This window comes from Salmo salar, chromosome 09, assembly GCF_965601325.2.
Source record: "Salmo salar chromosome 09, fSalSal1, whole genome shotgun sequence".
NCBI lineage: Eukaryota > Metazoa > Chordata > Actinopteri > Salmoniformes > Salmonidae > Salmo > Salmo salar.
In genome coordinates this window covers 86,629,983-86,646,809 of record NC_138299.1, presented here as the reverse complement: position 1 = coordinate 86,646,809, position 16,827 = coordinate 86,629,983, and the positions used below count along the sequence as shown (strand labels likewise).

Below are 16,827 nucleotides of genomic sequence, written 5' to 3'. Positions count from 1 at the left end.
GGTGTGCAAGAACTTGACTGGCCTGCACAGAGCCCTGACCTCAACCTCATCGAAAACCTTCGGGATGAATTGGAACGTTGACTGCGAGCCAGGCCTAATCGCACAACATCAGTGCCCGACCTCACTAATGCTCTTGTGGCTAAATGGAAGCAAGTCCCTGCAGCAATGTTCCAACATCAAGTGGAAAGCCTTCCCAGAAGAGTGGAGGCTATTATAGCGGCAAAGGGGGGACCAACTACATATTAATGCCCATGATTTTGGAATGAGATGTTCGATGACTAGGTGTCCACATACTTCTGGTCATGTAGTGTATGTCTGCCACATACACCCACAGACACAGACACACGCAACACACAATTTCGCTAATGGATTTGGGACATCATCCAAAAATGCCCCATAGTCTTTCTGTACAATGTAATGTTGAATGATAGCCAGGTGAGATAGGAAGGAACTTCCTCGGTCTTCGGGTTCATGTTCTAATTTTCCCCTTCAAGCTGAATTCAGCTGACACACAATAAAAGCTTGGGATGCATTTCTGCCGGTGGAATGTTCATAGTTTACAAAGCAATGACAAATGCATTTACTTGAATTTTTTATGTTCTTTACAGTGAAAGGCCAGAGAACAAGCCAATATTCATGCACCAAACCAATCAACGGCCCAGGAATCTTTGAACTTTGGGATGGAGAACCATGATACTATCAGAACCAGATATTTTGTCCCCATGTAAAACCCATGAGAGAACTAATGACATTAGAGAACATTAAGACTGAGCACAAGGTCCAGCTTAGCTACAGCTCCCGCTCTAGCCACTAAGGCTACGTCCAAAAGGACACCCTATACCCTACATAGAGCAGTACTTCTGACCAGAGCCTTATAAGCCCTGGTCAAAATCAGTGCACTATATAGGGAATAGGGAGCCATGTGGGACGAAGCCCAAAGCGGAGGGTGTTTATCTCTAAACAATGCCTGTGATTGTGACTGAACCTCTAATGCTGCTGCAGCCTGTGAGACAAGATCTATGGTTAAGGCCATAAGTCAGCTCCTTACTACGATCCACCGGCTTAATACCACCACTGGTTCATATGATGCCTTCATACGCCAAGGAATAGTTTAGTCGTGGTTACTCTGCCAAATGGCTGAAATTCATATCTATGATAATGTATTATTCATTTGTAGTGCCCTGTGTTTTGGTTAGTCATGTCACATGACCTGGATTTTAACCTTTATTTAAAGCTTTTTCATCAAACTGTCCCCTTTTGTTTTCATGTAAGATGGTCCAGCACCATCCTCAGACAATTGCTTTCAATTGTCATTTCTGGAAAAGGCTTAAAATAAAGTTTAAAATCCAGGTTATGGGACATGATTAACCAAAACACAGGGCCCTATTCATTTAATATGCGTGAATATTCTCTTGTTATTGTTTACTTTGTCGAGTTGCATCATGTAGCTCAGCTGCCAGGATGTTGTATTGTGTAAGCCTATTCTTCCTATTTGAAAAGCTACTGTAGCTGCTGGCTCTCAGACTGTCCACTGCTGACGCACACAGAAAACCCTCGACCAACAAAACTGAGCAGAACTGGTTCTGGCCCCTCCTCTATCCCTCCCCGGTCACTTATTCCAATTTGAGGTCTTTTTCCTCCAATTCATATTCATTTCCAATAATGACCATGTCATTTACCCTCTGACCCGCTGTGTTGCTAGGAAACTTGAAGAGGCCTTGAATCAATGTAAGTCTTGGCGGTCCTCGGCTCAGCCTCCATTCAGCCTTTCTCTATGGGCTCGTTCAGGCTGAAAATACTCAGCCTCTCCTTTTCTCTGCCTAAGCAAACTGATTGGAGACGTTCTCAGGCCCCCTAACATGCATCCCAGCTCCACTGGTTTGTGTCAGCTCTGCTCCCCACATTAACAACAAGTAATTAAATCAACCCTGAGGTTCGGCACGCGTAAAAAATTATTAGGATGGAGGAAACAAAACAGAACATCCTGGCACTGTGCGTTGTAGAGTGGCAATGCATTCTGGGGTTTGTGGTTAGCAGGGGGAATTACATCTTCTGCTGAAAATAAACGCGGGAGGTTGTCTTTTTCCTTTGATAAGCTACATGAACGAGGCCTACTGCTGAATATTAATCAGACAAGGCCAATAGGGCCTTCTCTCTCTCTTTTCATTATCAAAATGAGCTGTTTAACCAACAATGAAACGTCATGGTTAAAATAACCCTTGCATATTGCAGGCTATTTTCTCTCTGGCACAGGTGATTGCCTGCATTTTAAATGCTGTTTCCCAAGCATTACAAGCATGTTTAGCTGGTGTCATCTGACCCTGGTCCTGCCCGGTCCAATTTTTTCTCATCAGCCAAGATTCAGACAAAGGCCTCTGCACAGTCTGATTCAACCCTAGATCTGATCAGCCTGCTGAATCATACCAACTAACTCAGCCTTTTGACACAATGCTACCATTCCAGACTGATGTTCAGACGTTAGATACTATCATGAAAAATCATGGTGGTAAAAATAGTGATGTCATCATGTGGTATTGCTGGGCCATCTATAATAACAGAGACACATTGGAATTTGTAAAGCAAATAATAGGTTGACATATTTCAAGACAAACAAGTACCCCTCCTGGAAAAATGTAAACGCCAACATCATCACACCTTACTACAGTACAAACAGCAACACACACACACAGAGTGAGCCGTAGTAGCTAGCTCCATGTCGACGGAGCAGAGCAGAGACTGACAGACCCACCTGATGTCATGTAGCCCCGGGGGGACTGGCAGATGTACTGAGGGGGGTAGTGTTTGTGGAGGCGGTAGTCCTTCTCGCTGCGGGACCGGGTACGTTCCGAGGCCCGGTCCGAGAAATCTGAGCTGGGCCAGGCCCGACGCAGGGTGGTGCTCTGTGTCTTCTTCATGGGGAGGCAGGGAGGGAGGGAGGGCTAGGCTGACCTCCTGAGGGTTGTTGATACCCCCGTCCCCACATCCACCCTGAGGGAGGGCTACACCTCAGCCAGGTCAGGCTGGAGACATGGAAGCAGGCAGCTAGAGCTAGATCACTGGAATACTATTACTCTCCCTCCTCCTCTATCCCTCCGTCTCTCTCCCTGCTACAAACACACACACACGGCACGATCTCACAGACAAACCGTGGTAACGCTAGCTGCTAGGCTGAATGCTGTGGGAAGGTCTCCTTTCTTTTCCTTGAGTGATCCAAAAGCAGAGGCAGCGTCCAGCGATGCATTACCTTCCTCCGTCTGCCATTAATCCAGGCTTCCAGCCTCCAGCTTCAGTGTGACCAGAAACAAACGAACACTGGGAGGGGGGGGGGGGGGGGTTCGGGGTTGGGGGTAGCGTGAGAGACCCCGAAATCCAGACAATAGCTCAATTCAGTGCGGGAGGGAGGGCTTGGCTAACCACGAGCCGCGAACACAAAAGAGGCCAAACAGATGAGATCTGCAGCCAGGGGAGGGCTGTCCAGAGCCAGTGTCACTCACCGTCTCCCTGGACTCCCAGAGAAAAGGACGGGAAGCTCTGTGCCGTGCCGTGGGCCCTGCGCCAAGCCAAACAGCACATGAACAAACAAAACCCTAACCCTCCTCTCCTCTAATCAAAATCCAATCAGGGAAATCTGTGAAACCACAGTGCAAAAAAATAAACGCTTCTTCATCAGTAGCAGGCGATCCCCTGTTAAAACTGGTCCATCCACGGCCACAGCTCTCTCTCCTTCAGAAAGGGTGTGTAGTGAGCAAGCGTATCTATGCTCTGTCTGCGCGTGTGTGGATGGATGATGGAGGATGGGAGCTTGATACATATGAGCGAGGATAAGAAAAACACACGGGCGCGCAGGGAAGAAAACCACCCAGCCAGTGTGTATGAGCAGAAAGCAATGACTTTCTCCTTTCCTTTGTATTCCTGTTTTTCTTCTCCAACCGTCAGTGCGGCAGTCTCTCTCCCTCTCTTAAAGCAGTCTCTCGCTCTCCTTTACAGCGCTCTCTCTCTCTCTCTCTCTCTCTCTCTCTCTCCGCCGGCTGTGTTGTTGTCCTGAACGTCTCCTCTGCTCACAGATCCGGCTGCTCTGGAAGAGGAGTGGGTAGGGGAGGGTGGGAGGGAGGGGGAGGGAGGCGGGGAGGGAGGGGGAGCAGGAAGCAAGTCAGTCAGCCCCCCTGTCCCATGCCAATGGAGGAGCTGTCTTGCGTTAGACTCACTGATCCTGTCAGGCTTTGCATTTCAATGTTGAAACCCCCTTTAGGCTCCCACAGCCCCCCTGGCTCCCAGCCCAGCCTATGAGTGAAGAGCTGGATGGTTATTTACATACAAAGCTGTACAATTTATAGCAACTCTGCCTCAAGTCGTAACCTCTTCCACCTCAGAAGGAGAAAGAATGCTCTTATCGGCTGCTCCTGCTAAAAGACACTGTCCTGCTGCTTTTGCTTTCTCTCCACTCTGTGAGCTCTCGTTCCCCCTCTTCTTCCTATCCTCCCTCCTCTGCTCAGGGTCATCCGCAGGGTCCCCACGATTTCCACTCACTCGTTAGGGTTCAGTCCAACAGCTGCAGTAGCAATTCCTCAGGAATGAGAGTTTGAGAGATAATTCCACGACAGCAAGGCGGCAGGGAGTGGATTGGGCTGGCTGGAAGAATTGGAGCCTCTCTCTCGTTTCCCTCTCCCTCGTTTCTCTCTCCCCGTCTCTGTGAGCTTGATCAGTAATCTCTCATCCTCAGGACGATGTGTTGTTTCTCAGAGGTGGCGTTTGTCTCCATCCAGACAGACTCCAGCCAGCCCACCAGCTCAGAATGAGAGCAGAAAACCTCTGCTCCACAGCCTCTCCACAGCCTCTCCCCAACCTCTCCACATCAGGAATGTGGTGACAGCTAGCTAGAGGCAGGAGACAAATTCTACGTACGTTCAAAATATAAATCAAGATGCACTAAAGTGCACTGTGTTCACCAATGTTCACATAAAGTGCAGGCAGAGCAAGAAGTATTTCAGAGTTAGCCTGGATTTCAGGATAGTCTGTGTTTCATTGAAATCCATTGAAGAGACATGAGAAATGGTATGTTCCCCTCTACGCTAGAGCTGGGCAATATATTGTATTAATTTGAATGAATGTTTGTTACGCGATATTCCAAATGCCTGTAAAGCAAAAACATTCAAAAATGTTATCTATCAAGCTCTTCCGGGTTTGGAGCGAGTAGTCGTGCTGCACTTCGCTCCGCAGGTAATATTACATTTCATTACAACGGTTTGATTTGTTTGATCTGAGCAAGTTTTTTTGCTAGCTACATAGCCGTCTTTGTATCAAAGATAATTGTGTAGTTTAAAGTAATTATCGAGGTTAGCTAGCCAGCTATTTTCGTCCTCCGCGACGCGTTCTGCTAACTCAGTCAACACTGCTAGCTAGCCAACTTCTACCGACTAGCAGCACTGTAGAAACTAATACATTACAACGTAACGATTTGATCAGTGTAGTGTTAGCTAGCTACATAGTTGTCTTTGCTGTTTTTGTATCTAAGATAATTGTGTAGTTTAGAGTAATTATCGAGGTTAGCTAGCCAGCTATTTTTGTCCCCCGCGACGCCATCTTCCAAACCTAGCCAACTATTACCGACGAGCAGCTTTGTAGAAACTAAATACATTACAAAGGAACGTCTTGATTAGTGTTATGTTAGCTAGCTACATAGTTGCCTTTGTATCATGATAATGGTGTAGCACTGAAACTATCGAGGTTACCTAGCCAGCTACACTTTCAAACAAAGTTAACAACGCAGCCACTGCTAGCTAGCCTACTTCACCAACCAGCAGTACTGTATCATTTTAGTCTTTTTAGTCAATAAGATTTTTGCAACGTAAGCTTAACTTTCTGAACATTCGAGACGTGTAGTCCACTTGTCATTCCAATCTCCTTTGCATTAGCGTAGCCTCTTCTGTAGCCTGTCAACTATGTGTCTGTCTATCCCTGTTCTCTCCCTTCTGCACAGGCCATACAAACGCCTATGCTACCCTCCAGTCCCTCGACTTCTTGGCGCTGACGGAAACATGGATTACCACAGATAACACTGCTACTCCTACTGCTCTCTCCTCGTCTGCCCACGTGTTCTCGCATACCCCGAGAGCATCTGGCCAGCGGGGTGGTGGCACTGGAATCCTCATCTCTCCCAAGTGGACATTCTCTCTTTCTCCCCTGACCCATCTGTCTATCGCCTCCTTTGAATTCCATGCTGTCACAGTTACCAGCCCATTCAAGCTTAACATCCTTATCATTTATCGCCCTCCAGGTTCCCTTGGAGAGTTCATCAATGAGCTTGACGCCTTGATAAGTTCCTTTCCTGAGGATGGCTCACCTCTCACAGTTCTGGGTGACTTTAACCTCCCCACGTCTACCTTTGACTCATTCCTCTCTGCCTCCTTCTTTCCACTCCTCTCCTCTTTTGACCTCACCCTCTCACCTTCCCCCCCTACTCACAAGGCAGGCAATACACTTGACCTCATCTTTACTAGATGCTGTTCTTCCACTAATCTCATTGCAACTCCCCTCCAAGTCTCCGACCACTATCTTGTATCCTTTTCCCTCTCGCTCTCCTCCAACACTTCTCACTCTGCCCCTACTCGGATGGTATTGCGCCGTCGCAACCTTCGCTCTCTCTCTCCCGCTACTCTCTCCTCTTCCATCCTATCATCTCTTCCCTCTGCTCAATCCTTCTCCAACCTATCTCCTGATTCTGCCTCCTCAACCCTCCTCTCCTCCCTTTCTGCATCCTTTGACTCTCTATGTCCCCTATCCTCCAGGCCGGTCCTCCCCTCCTGCTCCGTGGCTCGACGACTCATTGCGAGCTCACAGAACAGGGCTCCGGGCAGCCGAGCGGAAATGGAGGAAAACTCGCCTCCCTGCGGACCTGGCATCCTTTCACTCCCTCCTCTCTACATTTTCCTCTTCTGTTTCTGCTGCTAAAGCCACTTTCTACCACTCTAAATTCCAAGCATCTGCCTCTAACCCTAGGAAGCTCTTTGCCACCTTCTCCTCCCTCCTGAATCCTCCTCCACCCCCCCATTCCTCTCTGCGGATGACTTCGTCAACCATTTTGAAAAGAAGGTCGACGACATCCGATCCTCGTTTGTTAAGTCAAACGACACCGCTGGTCCTGCTCACACTGCCCTACCCTGTGCTTTGACCTCTTTCTCCCCCCTCTCTCCAGATGAAATATCGCGTCTTGTGACGGCCGGCCGCCCAACAACCTGCCCGCTTGACCCCATCCCCTCCTCTCCAGACCATTTCCGGAGACCTTCTCCCTTACCTCACCTCGCTCATTAACTCATCCTTGACTGCTGGCTACGTCCCTTCCGTCTTCAAGAGAGCGAGAGTTGCACCCCTTCTGAAAAAAACCTACACTCGATCCCTCCGATGTCAACAACTACAGACCAGTATCCCTTCTTTCTTTTCTCTCCAAAACTCTTGAACGTGCCGTCCTTGGCCAGCTCTCTTGCTATCTCTCTCAGAATGACCTTCTTGATCCAAATCAGTCAGGTTTCAAGACTGGTCATTCAACTGAGACTGGTCTTCTCTGTGTCACGGAGGCTCTCCGCACTGCTAAAGCTAACTCTCTCTCCTCTGCTCTCATCCTTCTAGACCCATCTGCTTCCTTTGATACTGTGAACCACCAGATCCTCCTCTCCAACCTCTCCGAGTTGGGCATCTCCGGCGCGGCCCACGCTTGGATTGCGTCCTACCTGACAGGTCGCTCCTACCAGGTGGCGTGGCGAGAATCTGTCTCCGCACCACGTGCTCTCACCACTGGTGTCCCCCAGGGCTCTGTTCTAGGCCCTCTCCTATTCTCGCTATACACCAAGTCACTTGGCTCTGTCATATCCTCACATGGTCTCTCCTATCATTGCTATGCAGACGACACTCAATTAATCTTCTCCTTTCCCCCTTCTGATAACCAGGTGGCGAATCGCATCTCTCCATGTCTGGCAGACATATCAGTGTGGATGACGGATCACCACCTCAAGCCGAACCTCGGCAAGACGGAGCTGCTCTTCCTCCTGGGTAAGGACTGCCCGTTCCATGATCTCGCCATCACGGTTGACAACTCCATTGTGTCCTCCTCCCAGAGTGCTAAGAACCTTGGCGTGACCCTGGACAACACCCTGTCGTTCTCCACTAACATCAAGGCGGTGACCCGATCCTGTAGGTTCATGCTCTACAACATTCGCAGAGTACGACCCTGCCTCACACAGGAAGCGGCGCAGGTCCTAATCCAGGCACTTGTCATCTCCCGTCTGGATTACTGCAACTCGCTGTTGGCTGGGCTCCCTGCCTGTGCCATTAAACCCCTACAACTCATCCAGAACGCCGCAGCCCGTCTGGTGTTCAACCTTCCCAAGTTCTCTCACGTCACCCTGCTCCTCCGCTCTCTCCACTGGCTTCCAGTTGAAGCTCGCATCCGCTACAAGACCATGGTGCTTGCCTACGGAGCCGTGAGGGGAACGGCACCTCCGTACCTTCAGGCTCTGATCAGTCCCTACACCCAAACGAGGGCACTGCGCTCATCCACCTCTGGCCTGCTGGCCCCCCTACCTCTGAGGAAGCACAGTTCCCGCTCAGCCCAGTCAAAACTGTTCGCTGCTCTGGCACCCATATGGTGGAACAAGCTCCCTCACGACGCCAGGACAGCGGAGTCAATCACCACCTTCCGGAGACACCTGAAACCCCACCTCTTTAAGGAATACCTGGGATAGGATAAAGTAATCCTTCTAACCCCCCCCAAAAAAGATTTAGATGCACTATTGTAAAGTGGCTGTTCCACTGGATATCATAAGGTGAATGCACCAATTTGTAAGTCGCTCTGGATTAGAGCGTCTGCTAAATGACTTAAATGTAAATGTAAAAATCTATATCGTGAATCGCCCATATGTTAGAAAACAATTTAGATATGATTTTTAAGCCATATCGCCCAGCCCTACTCTGAGCCAACCATTAATCTCATTTTCTAATTTGTCTAATAAAGATGAGGTCAGAGTTCACTGTTTGGGAATAAAGACAACTTCTCCACCATATTTCCTCTGTAGGAATGGCCCAGCTGGACAATAATGTGACTGACTTAGCCACAGCCAAAAGAACAGTCACAAATTAAAGGAAGAATCAAAATACAGTGCGTTCAGAAAGTATTCACACCCCTTGACTTTTTCCACATTTTGTTCTGTTACAGGCCAAAATTTTAAATGGTAAAATTTCGTTTTTCCCCCTGGCCCCCACTCACGCCCACACGCCCGCCCGCCCGCACGCACGCACGCACACCGCACACGCACACCCCCCCCGCACACGCCACACCACACACACACACACACACACACACACACACACACACACACACACACACACACACCCCCCCCCCCCCCTACCCCATAATGTCAAAGTAGAATTATGTTCTTCAAAATGTTGACAAATTAATTAAAAAGGAAAATCTGGAATGTCTTGAGTCAACATATATTCAACCCCTTTTTTATAGCAATCCTAAATACGTTCAGGAGTAAACATTTGCTTAACAAGTCACATAATATGTTGCATAACAGTCTCTCTCTCGGAGGAGGAGGACCTGAACCCTAGGACCATGCCTCAGGACTACCTGGCATGATGACTCCTTGCTGTCCCCAGTCCACCTGGCCATGCTGCTGCTCCAGTTTCAACTCTTCTGCCTGCGGCTATGGAACCCTGACCTGTTCACCGGACGTGCTACCTTTCAACTCTCTAGAGACAGCAGGAGCGGTAGAGATACTCTCAATGATTGGCTATGAAAAGCCAACTGACATTTACTCCTGAGATGCTGACCTGTTGCACCCTCGACACCTACTGTGATTATTATTTGACCATGCTGGTCATTTATGAACATTTGAACATCTTGGCCATGTTCTGTTATAATCTCCACCTTGCACAGCCAGAAGAGGACTGGCCACCCCTCATAGCCTGGTTCCTCTCTAGGTTTCTTCCTAGGTTTTGGCCTTTCTAGGGAGTTTTTCCTAGCCACCGTGCTTCTACACCTGTATTGCTTGCTGTTTGGGGTTTTAGGCTGGGTTTCTGTACAGCACATTGAGATATCAGCTGATCTAAGAAGGGCTATATAAATACATTTGATTTGATGAAACAGATTTTTTTACGAGTACTTCATCTCTGTACCCCACACATAAAAGTATCTGTAAAAGTCCCTCAGTCGAGCAGTGAATTTCAAACACAGATTCAACAAAAAAACAGCAAGGTTTTCCAATGCCTCACAAAGAAGGGTACATTGGTAGATGGTAAAAATATATATAAAAGCAGACATTGAATATCCATTTGACCATAGTGAAGTAATTAATTACACTACAAAGATACAGGCATCTTTCCTAACTCAGTTGCAAGAGATGAAGGAAACTGCTCAGTGATTTCACCATGAGGCCAAGGGTGACTTTAAAACAGTTACAGAGTTTAATGGCTGTGATAGGAAAAAACTGAGGATGGATTAACAACATTGTAGTTACTCCACAATACTAACCTAAAATGACAGAGTGGAAAAAAGGAAGCCTGTACAGAATAAACTATTTCAAAACATGCATCCTGTTGTAATAATGCACTTAAGTAAAACTGCAAAAAATGTGGCAAAGAAATTAACTTAATTCCTGAATATAGAAAGCGTTATGTTTGGGGTAAATATAACACATCACGGAGTATGCATAGTGCTGGCTGCATCATGTTATGGGTATGCTTGTCATTGGCAAGGACTACAGAGTTTTTTTATGATACAAATAAATGGAATAGAGCTAAGCACAAGCAAAATCTTAGAGAAAAACCTGGTTCAGTTTGCTTTCCAATAGACACATGTACCTTTCAGCAGGACAATAACCTAAAACAAATATACACTGGGGTTGCAAATATACATTGGAGTTACTTACCAAGACAATACTGAATGTTCCTGAGTGGCCTAGTTACAGTTTTGACATACACCACCAGTCAAAAGTTTGGACACACCTACTCATTCCAGAGTTTATTTTTACTGTTGTCTACATTATAGAATAACAGTGAAGATATTCAAAACTATGAAATAACACATATTGAATCATGTAGTAACCAACAAAAAGTGTTAAACAAATCAAAATATATTTTATAATTGAGATTCTTCAAATAGCCAACCTTTGTCTTGATGACAGCTTTGCACACTCTCCACCAGCTTCATGAGGTTGTCACCTGGAATCCATTTCAATTAACAGGTGTGCCTCGTTAAAAGTTAATTTGAGGAATTTCTTTCCTCCTTAATGCATTTGAACAAATCAGTTGTGTAGTGACAACGTAGGGGGGTTTACAGAAGATAAATCAAATAGGGCTAAGACCAAGTCCATATTATGGCAAGAACAGCTCAAATAAGCAAAGAGAAATGACAGTCCATCAATACTTTAAGACATGAAGGTCAGTCAATACGGAAAATTTAAAGAACTTTGAAAGTTTCTTCAAGTGCAGTTGCAAAAACCATCAAGCGCTATGATGAAACTGGCTCTCATGAGGACCGCCACAGGAAAGGAAGACCCAGAGTTACTTCTGCTGCAAAGGATAAGTTGCAGCCCAAATAAATGCTTCACAGGGTTCAAGTAACAGACACATCTCAACATCAACTGTTCAGAGGAGACTGCGTGAGTCAGGCCTTCATGGTCGAATTGCTGCAAAGAAACCATCAGTAAAGGACACCAATAAGAAGAAAGTCACGCCTGCTCCCGCTCCCCCTCCCTGGCACTCGAGGGCACCAGGCTACCCGTCTTTACACGCACCTGTCAACATCAGACGGCCTACAGGGAGGAGGTGAGGGCCCTCGGAGTGTGGTGTCAGGAAAATAACCTCTCACTCAACGTCAACAAAACAAAGGAGATGATCGTGGACTTCAGGAAACAGCAGAGGGAGCACCCCCCCCATCCACATTGACGGGACAATAGTGGAGAAGGTGGAAAGTTTTAAGTTCCTCGGTGTACACATCACGGAGAAACTGAAATGGTCCACCTACACAGACAGCGTGGTGAAGAAGGCGCAACAGCGCCACTTCAACCTCAGGAGGCTGAAGAAATGTGGCATGTCAGCTAAAACACTCAAACTTTTACAGATGCACAATCGAGAGCATCCTGTCGGGCTGTATCAGCGCCTGGTACAGCAACTGCTCCGCCCACAATGGCAAGGCTCTCCAGAGGGTAGTGCGGTCTGCACAACGCATCACCGGGGGCAAACTACCTGCCCTCCAGGACACCTACAGCACCCGATGTCACAGGAAGGCCAAAAAGATCATCAAGGACAACAACCACCCGAGCCACTGCCTGTTCACCCCGCTATCATCCAGAAGGCGAGGTCAGTACAGGTGCATCAAAGCTGGGATCGAGAGACTGAAAAACAGCTTCTATCTCAAGGCCATCAGACTGTTAAACAGCCATCACTAACAGAGTGGCTGCTGCCAACATACAGACTCAAATCTCTGGCCACTTAAATAAATGTAAAAAATGGATTTAATAAAAAGGTATCACTAGTCACTTTAAATAACACCACTTTAATAATGTCTACACATCCTACATTAATCATCTCATACAGTTGAAGTCGAAAGTTACACCAAAGCCAAATACATTTAAACTCAGTTTTTCACAATTCCTGACATTTAATCCTAGTAAAAATTCCCTGTCTTAGGTCAGTTAGGATCACCTCTTTATTTTAAGAATGTGAAATGTCGGAATAATAGTAGAGAGAATGATTTATTTCAGCTTTTATTTCGTTCATCACATTCCCAGTGGGTCAGAAATTTACATACACTCAATTAGTATTTGGTAGCATTGCCTTTAAATTGTTTAACTTGGGTCAAACGTTTCAGGTAGCCTTCCACAAGCTTCCCACAATAAGTTGGGTGAATTTTTGCCCATTTCTCCTGACAGAGCTGGTGGAACTGAGTCAGAATTGTAGGCCTCCTTGCTCGCACACACTTTTTCAGTTCTGCCCACAAATTTTCTATGGGATTGAAGTCAGGGCTTTGTGATGGCCACTCCAATACCTTGACTTTGTTGTCCTTAAGCCATTTTGACACAACTTTGGAAGTATGCTTGGGGTCATTGTCCATTTGGAAGTCCCATTTGCGACCAAGCTTTAACTTCCTGACTGATGTCTTGAGATGTTGCTTCAATATATCCACAATTTTCCTTTCCTCATGATGCCATCTATTTTCTGACGTGCACCAGTCCCTCCTGCAGCAAAGCACCCCCACAACACGATGCTGCCACCCCCGTGCTTCACGGTTGGGATGGTGTTCTTTGGCTTGCAAGCCTCCCCCTTTTTCCTCCAAACATGACAATGGTCATTATGGCCAAACAGTTCTATTTTTGTTTCATCAGACCAGAGGACATTTCTCCAAGAAGTACGATCTTTGTCCCCATCTGCAGTTGCAAAACGTAGTCTGGCTTTTTTTAAATGGAGGTTTTGGAGCAGTGGCTTCTTCCTTGCTGAGCGGCCTTTCAGGTTATGTTGATATAGGACTCGTTTACTGTGGATATAGATATTTTTGTACCTGTTTTCCCCAGCATCTTCACAAGGTCCTTTGCTGTTGTTCTGGGATTGATTTGCACTTTTCATAGCAAAGTATGTTCATCTCTAGGAGACAGAATGCGTCTCCTTCCTGAGCGGTATGGCGGCTGCGTGGTCCCATGGTGTTTATACTTGCGTACTATTGTTTGTACAGATGAACGTGGTACTTTCAGGCGTTTGGAAATTGCTCCCAAGGATGAACCAGACTTGGAGGTTTACACATTTTTTTCTGAGATCTTGGCTGATTTCTTTAGATTTTCCCATGAGATTTTCCCAAGAGGCACTGAGTTTAAAGGTAGGCCTTGAAATACATCCACAGGTACACCTCCAATTGACTCAAATTATGTCAATAAGCCTATCAGAAGCATCTAAAGCCATGACATAATATTCTGGAATTTTCCAAGCTGTTTAAAGGCACAGTCAACTTAGTGTATATAAACTTCTGACCCACTGAAATTGTGATACAGTGAATTATAAGTGAAATAATCTGTCTGTAAACAATTGTTGGAAAAATTACTTGTGTGATGCACAAAGTAGATGTCCTAAACGACTTGCCAAAACTATAGTTTGTTAACAAGAAATTTGTGAAGAGCTTGAAAAACAAGTTTTAATGACTCCAACCTAAGTGTATGTAAACTTCTGACTTCAACTGTATGTATATACTCTATTCTATCTACTGCATCTTCCCTATGCCGCACGGCCATCGCTCATCCATATATTTATATGTACATGTTCATATTAATCCCTTTACATTTGTGTGTATTAGGTAGTCGCTGTGAATTTTTTTGATTACTTGTTAGATATTACTGCACTGTCAGAACTAGAAGCACAAGCATTTCGCTACACTTGCATTAACATCTGCATGTGACCAATAACATTTTATTTGATCATTACGCGCAGCTACGCTCATTGGACTCACCTGGACTCCTTCACGTGGTTGATTGCCCCTGTATATCTGTCTGTTCCTCGGTGATGTTCCGTGTCCGCATTAATTGTTGTTATGTGTTCCTGTCCAGACGCTGTTCCTGTTCTGTTTCATGTCCGTCAGTTATTAAACCTTCACTCCCTGTACCTGCTTCTCATCTCCTGCGTCGATCCTTTCAAAGAAGAGACTTGATTGGGCCAAGAAACACGAGCAATGGACATTAGACCGGTGGAAATCTGTCCTTTGGCCTGGAGTCCAAATTGGAGATTTTTGGTTCCAATTGTCGTGTCTTTGTGAGACGCAGAGTAGGTGAACAGATGATCTCCGCATGTGTGGTTCCCACCATGAAGCATGGAGGAGGAGGTGTGATGTGTGGGGGTGCTTTGCTGGTGACACTGTGATTTATTTAGAATTCAAGGCACGCTTAACCAGCATGGCTAACACAGCATTCTGCAGCGATACGCCATCCCATCTGGTTTGCCTTTAGTGGGACTATTATTTGTTTTTCAACAGGACAATGACCCAACACACCTCCAGGCTGTGTAAGGGCTATTTGACCAAGAAGGAGAGTGATGGAATGCTGCATCAGATGACCTAGCCTCCACAATCCCCCGACCTAAACCCAATTGAGATGGTTTGGGATGAGTTGGATCACAGAGTGAAGGAAAAGCAGCAAACAAGTGCTCAGCATATGTGGGAACTCCTTCAAGACTGTCGGAAAAGTATTCCAGGTGAAGCTGGTTGAGACAATGCCAAGAGTGTGCAAAGCTGTCATCAAGGCAAAGGGTGGCTTTTTGAAGAATCTCATATATAAACTATATTTTTGTTTAACCATTTTTCCGGTAGTGTAAATCGACTTTAAAATCTATGGCAAGACTTGAAAATAGCTTAGTATTGATAAACAACCAACTTGATAGCGCTTGAAGATTTTGGAAAAGAATAATGGGCATATGTTGCACAATCTAGGTGAGCAAAGCTCTTAGAGACTTACCCAGAAAGACTCGCTGCCAAAAGGTGAATCTAACATGTATTGACTCTGGGGGTTGAATACTTATCTAGTTAAGTTATATTAGTGTTTAATTTTTCATAATTGTTTTTCAAATGTTAGAATTTTTCTTCCACTTTGACAGAGTATTTTGTTTAGATCGACAAAAAAATGACTATTAAATTCATGTTAATCCCACTTTACGTCGGAAAAGTAAAGGGGTGTGAACACTTTCTGAAGGCACTGTAGCCTATATAAAATCAAAACATAGGCTAGTAAATTGCTAAATAACCACTGAAATTCAAGACTGGTGCTACAAAAATAACTTTGAAAGAGTAAACGTTAGCTAGCGCCGACAGATTTTTCACTTTTCATATGAACAGAAAACATTTTATTCGCTTCGAGCCACGAGGCAACTCCTGTTACTCCCGTTCTATCCTCAAGAGTTATAGGCTAACTCTGACTGAGCTGATGCTTAGCAGACGTGGTTTTAAATTACATTTCCTTGTAATGAGACACTATGGAGCCCCAGAGGGATAAAACTCATGATAAAACCTGTCTAAGCCTAAGGTCAATGTCATTCACCCTCAGCTTCCCCAACACTGCAGCCTTACACACCAATTAGTATTCTGAAAGGATGGGCCAGTAAGAAATAACTGTGTGGGTTTTCAACCACTCACCAAGCCAAGAGGAACATCAACCCACTCATTTAATAAACGTAGTTATCCTTGTTGAAGTCATTGTATCCATATTGGGGTGGTGGGGTTGGTGTTAGGGATGAGCATTTGAAATGGTTTGACTGTTCGATAGGCTTGGGTGATATTTCCCGGGGGAGTGGGTGCGTGCTACGCAACTGCTTAGAACTAAAAAGTATAAATATAACAAATCAAATAAATGATATCCAGCTCAGGGATCCAGCTATACATTTGGTTTGCTAACTTGCTAGCTAGGGGCTGGATGTCAAGATCAAGCTTCTTGGTTACAGCACAAACATTCAATCCCCTTTTGGATCAAGATCCCTGTTGCCTAAATAGTTTTGATAAATAAAATATACCCCTTCTGTGCACATTCGGCAATACCATTTACCCCGGTATGGTACAGAAAATCTAGATACTGCCCAACCACATTCCCCCGAATACTTGACAAAAAAGTGTTTATTTATCTACAGTATGCCAACATAATAACCACTACAGATAACAAATCCTAATTGCTAAATTGCCCCATATATATATATATATATATATATATATATATATATATATATATATATATACACACACAGTCAATAAAAAAGCAAGTGCCATTTAACATTCATTAATTTTAACTATAATATCAACTGGTTACATGA

General features: G+C 45.5%; 1 protein-coding gene across 5 annotated transcripts in view; it reads right to left on the bottom strand.

Annotated features, from left to right (window-relative positions):
• The window catches only part of LOC106612013 (storkhead-box protein 2), a 98,092-nt gene that overhangs the window by 54,273 nt on the left and 26,992 nt on the right, over positions 1-16,827 (bottom strand). The window contains exon 1 of one of the 5 annotated variants that reach the window (XM_014212778.3): positions 2,750-4,044. The exons of the other annotated variants lie outside the window; for them this stretch is intronic. Coding sequence (XP_014068253.1) covers positions 2,750-2,915 — 166 coding nt within the window. The 5' untranslated portion in view covers positions 2,916-4,044. Of the gene's footprint in view, positions 1-2,749; positions 4,045-16,827 lie in introns of those variants that run through there. 5 annotated transcript variants of the gene reach the window in all.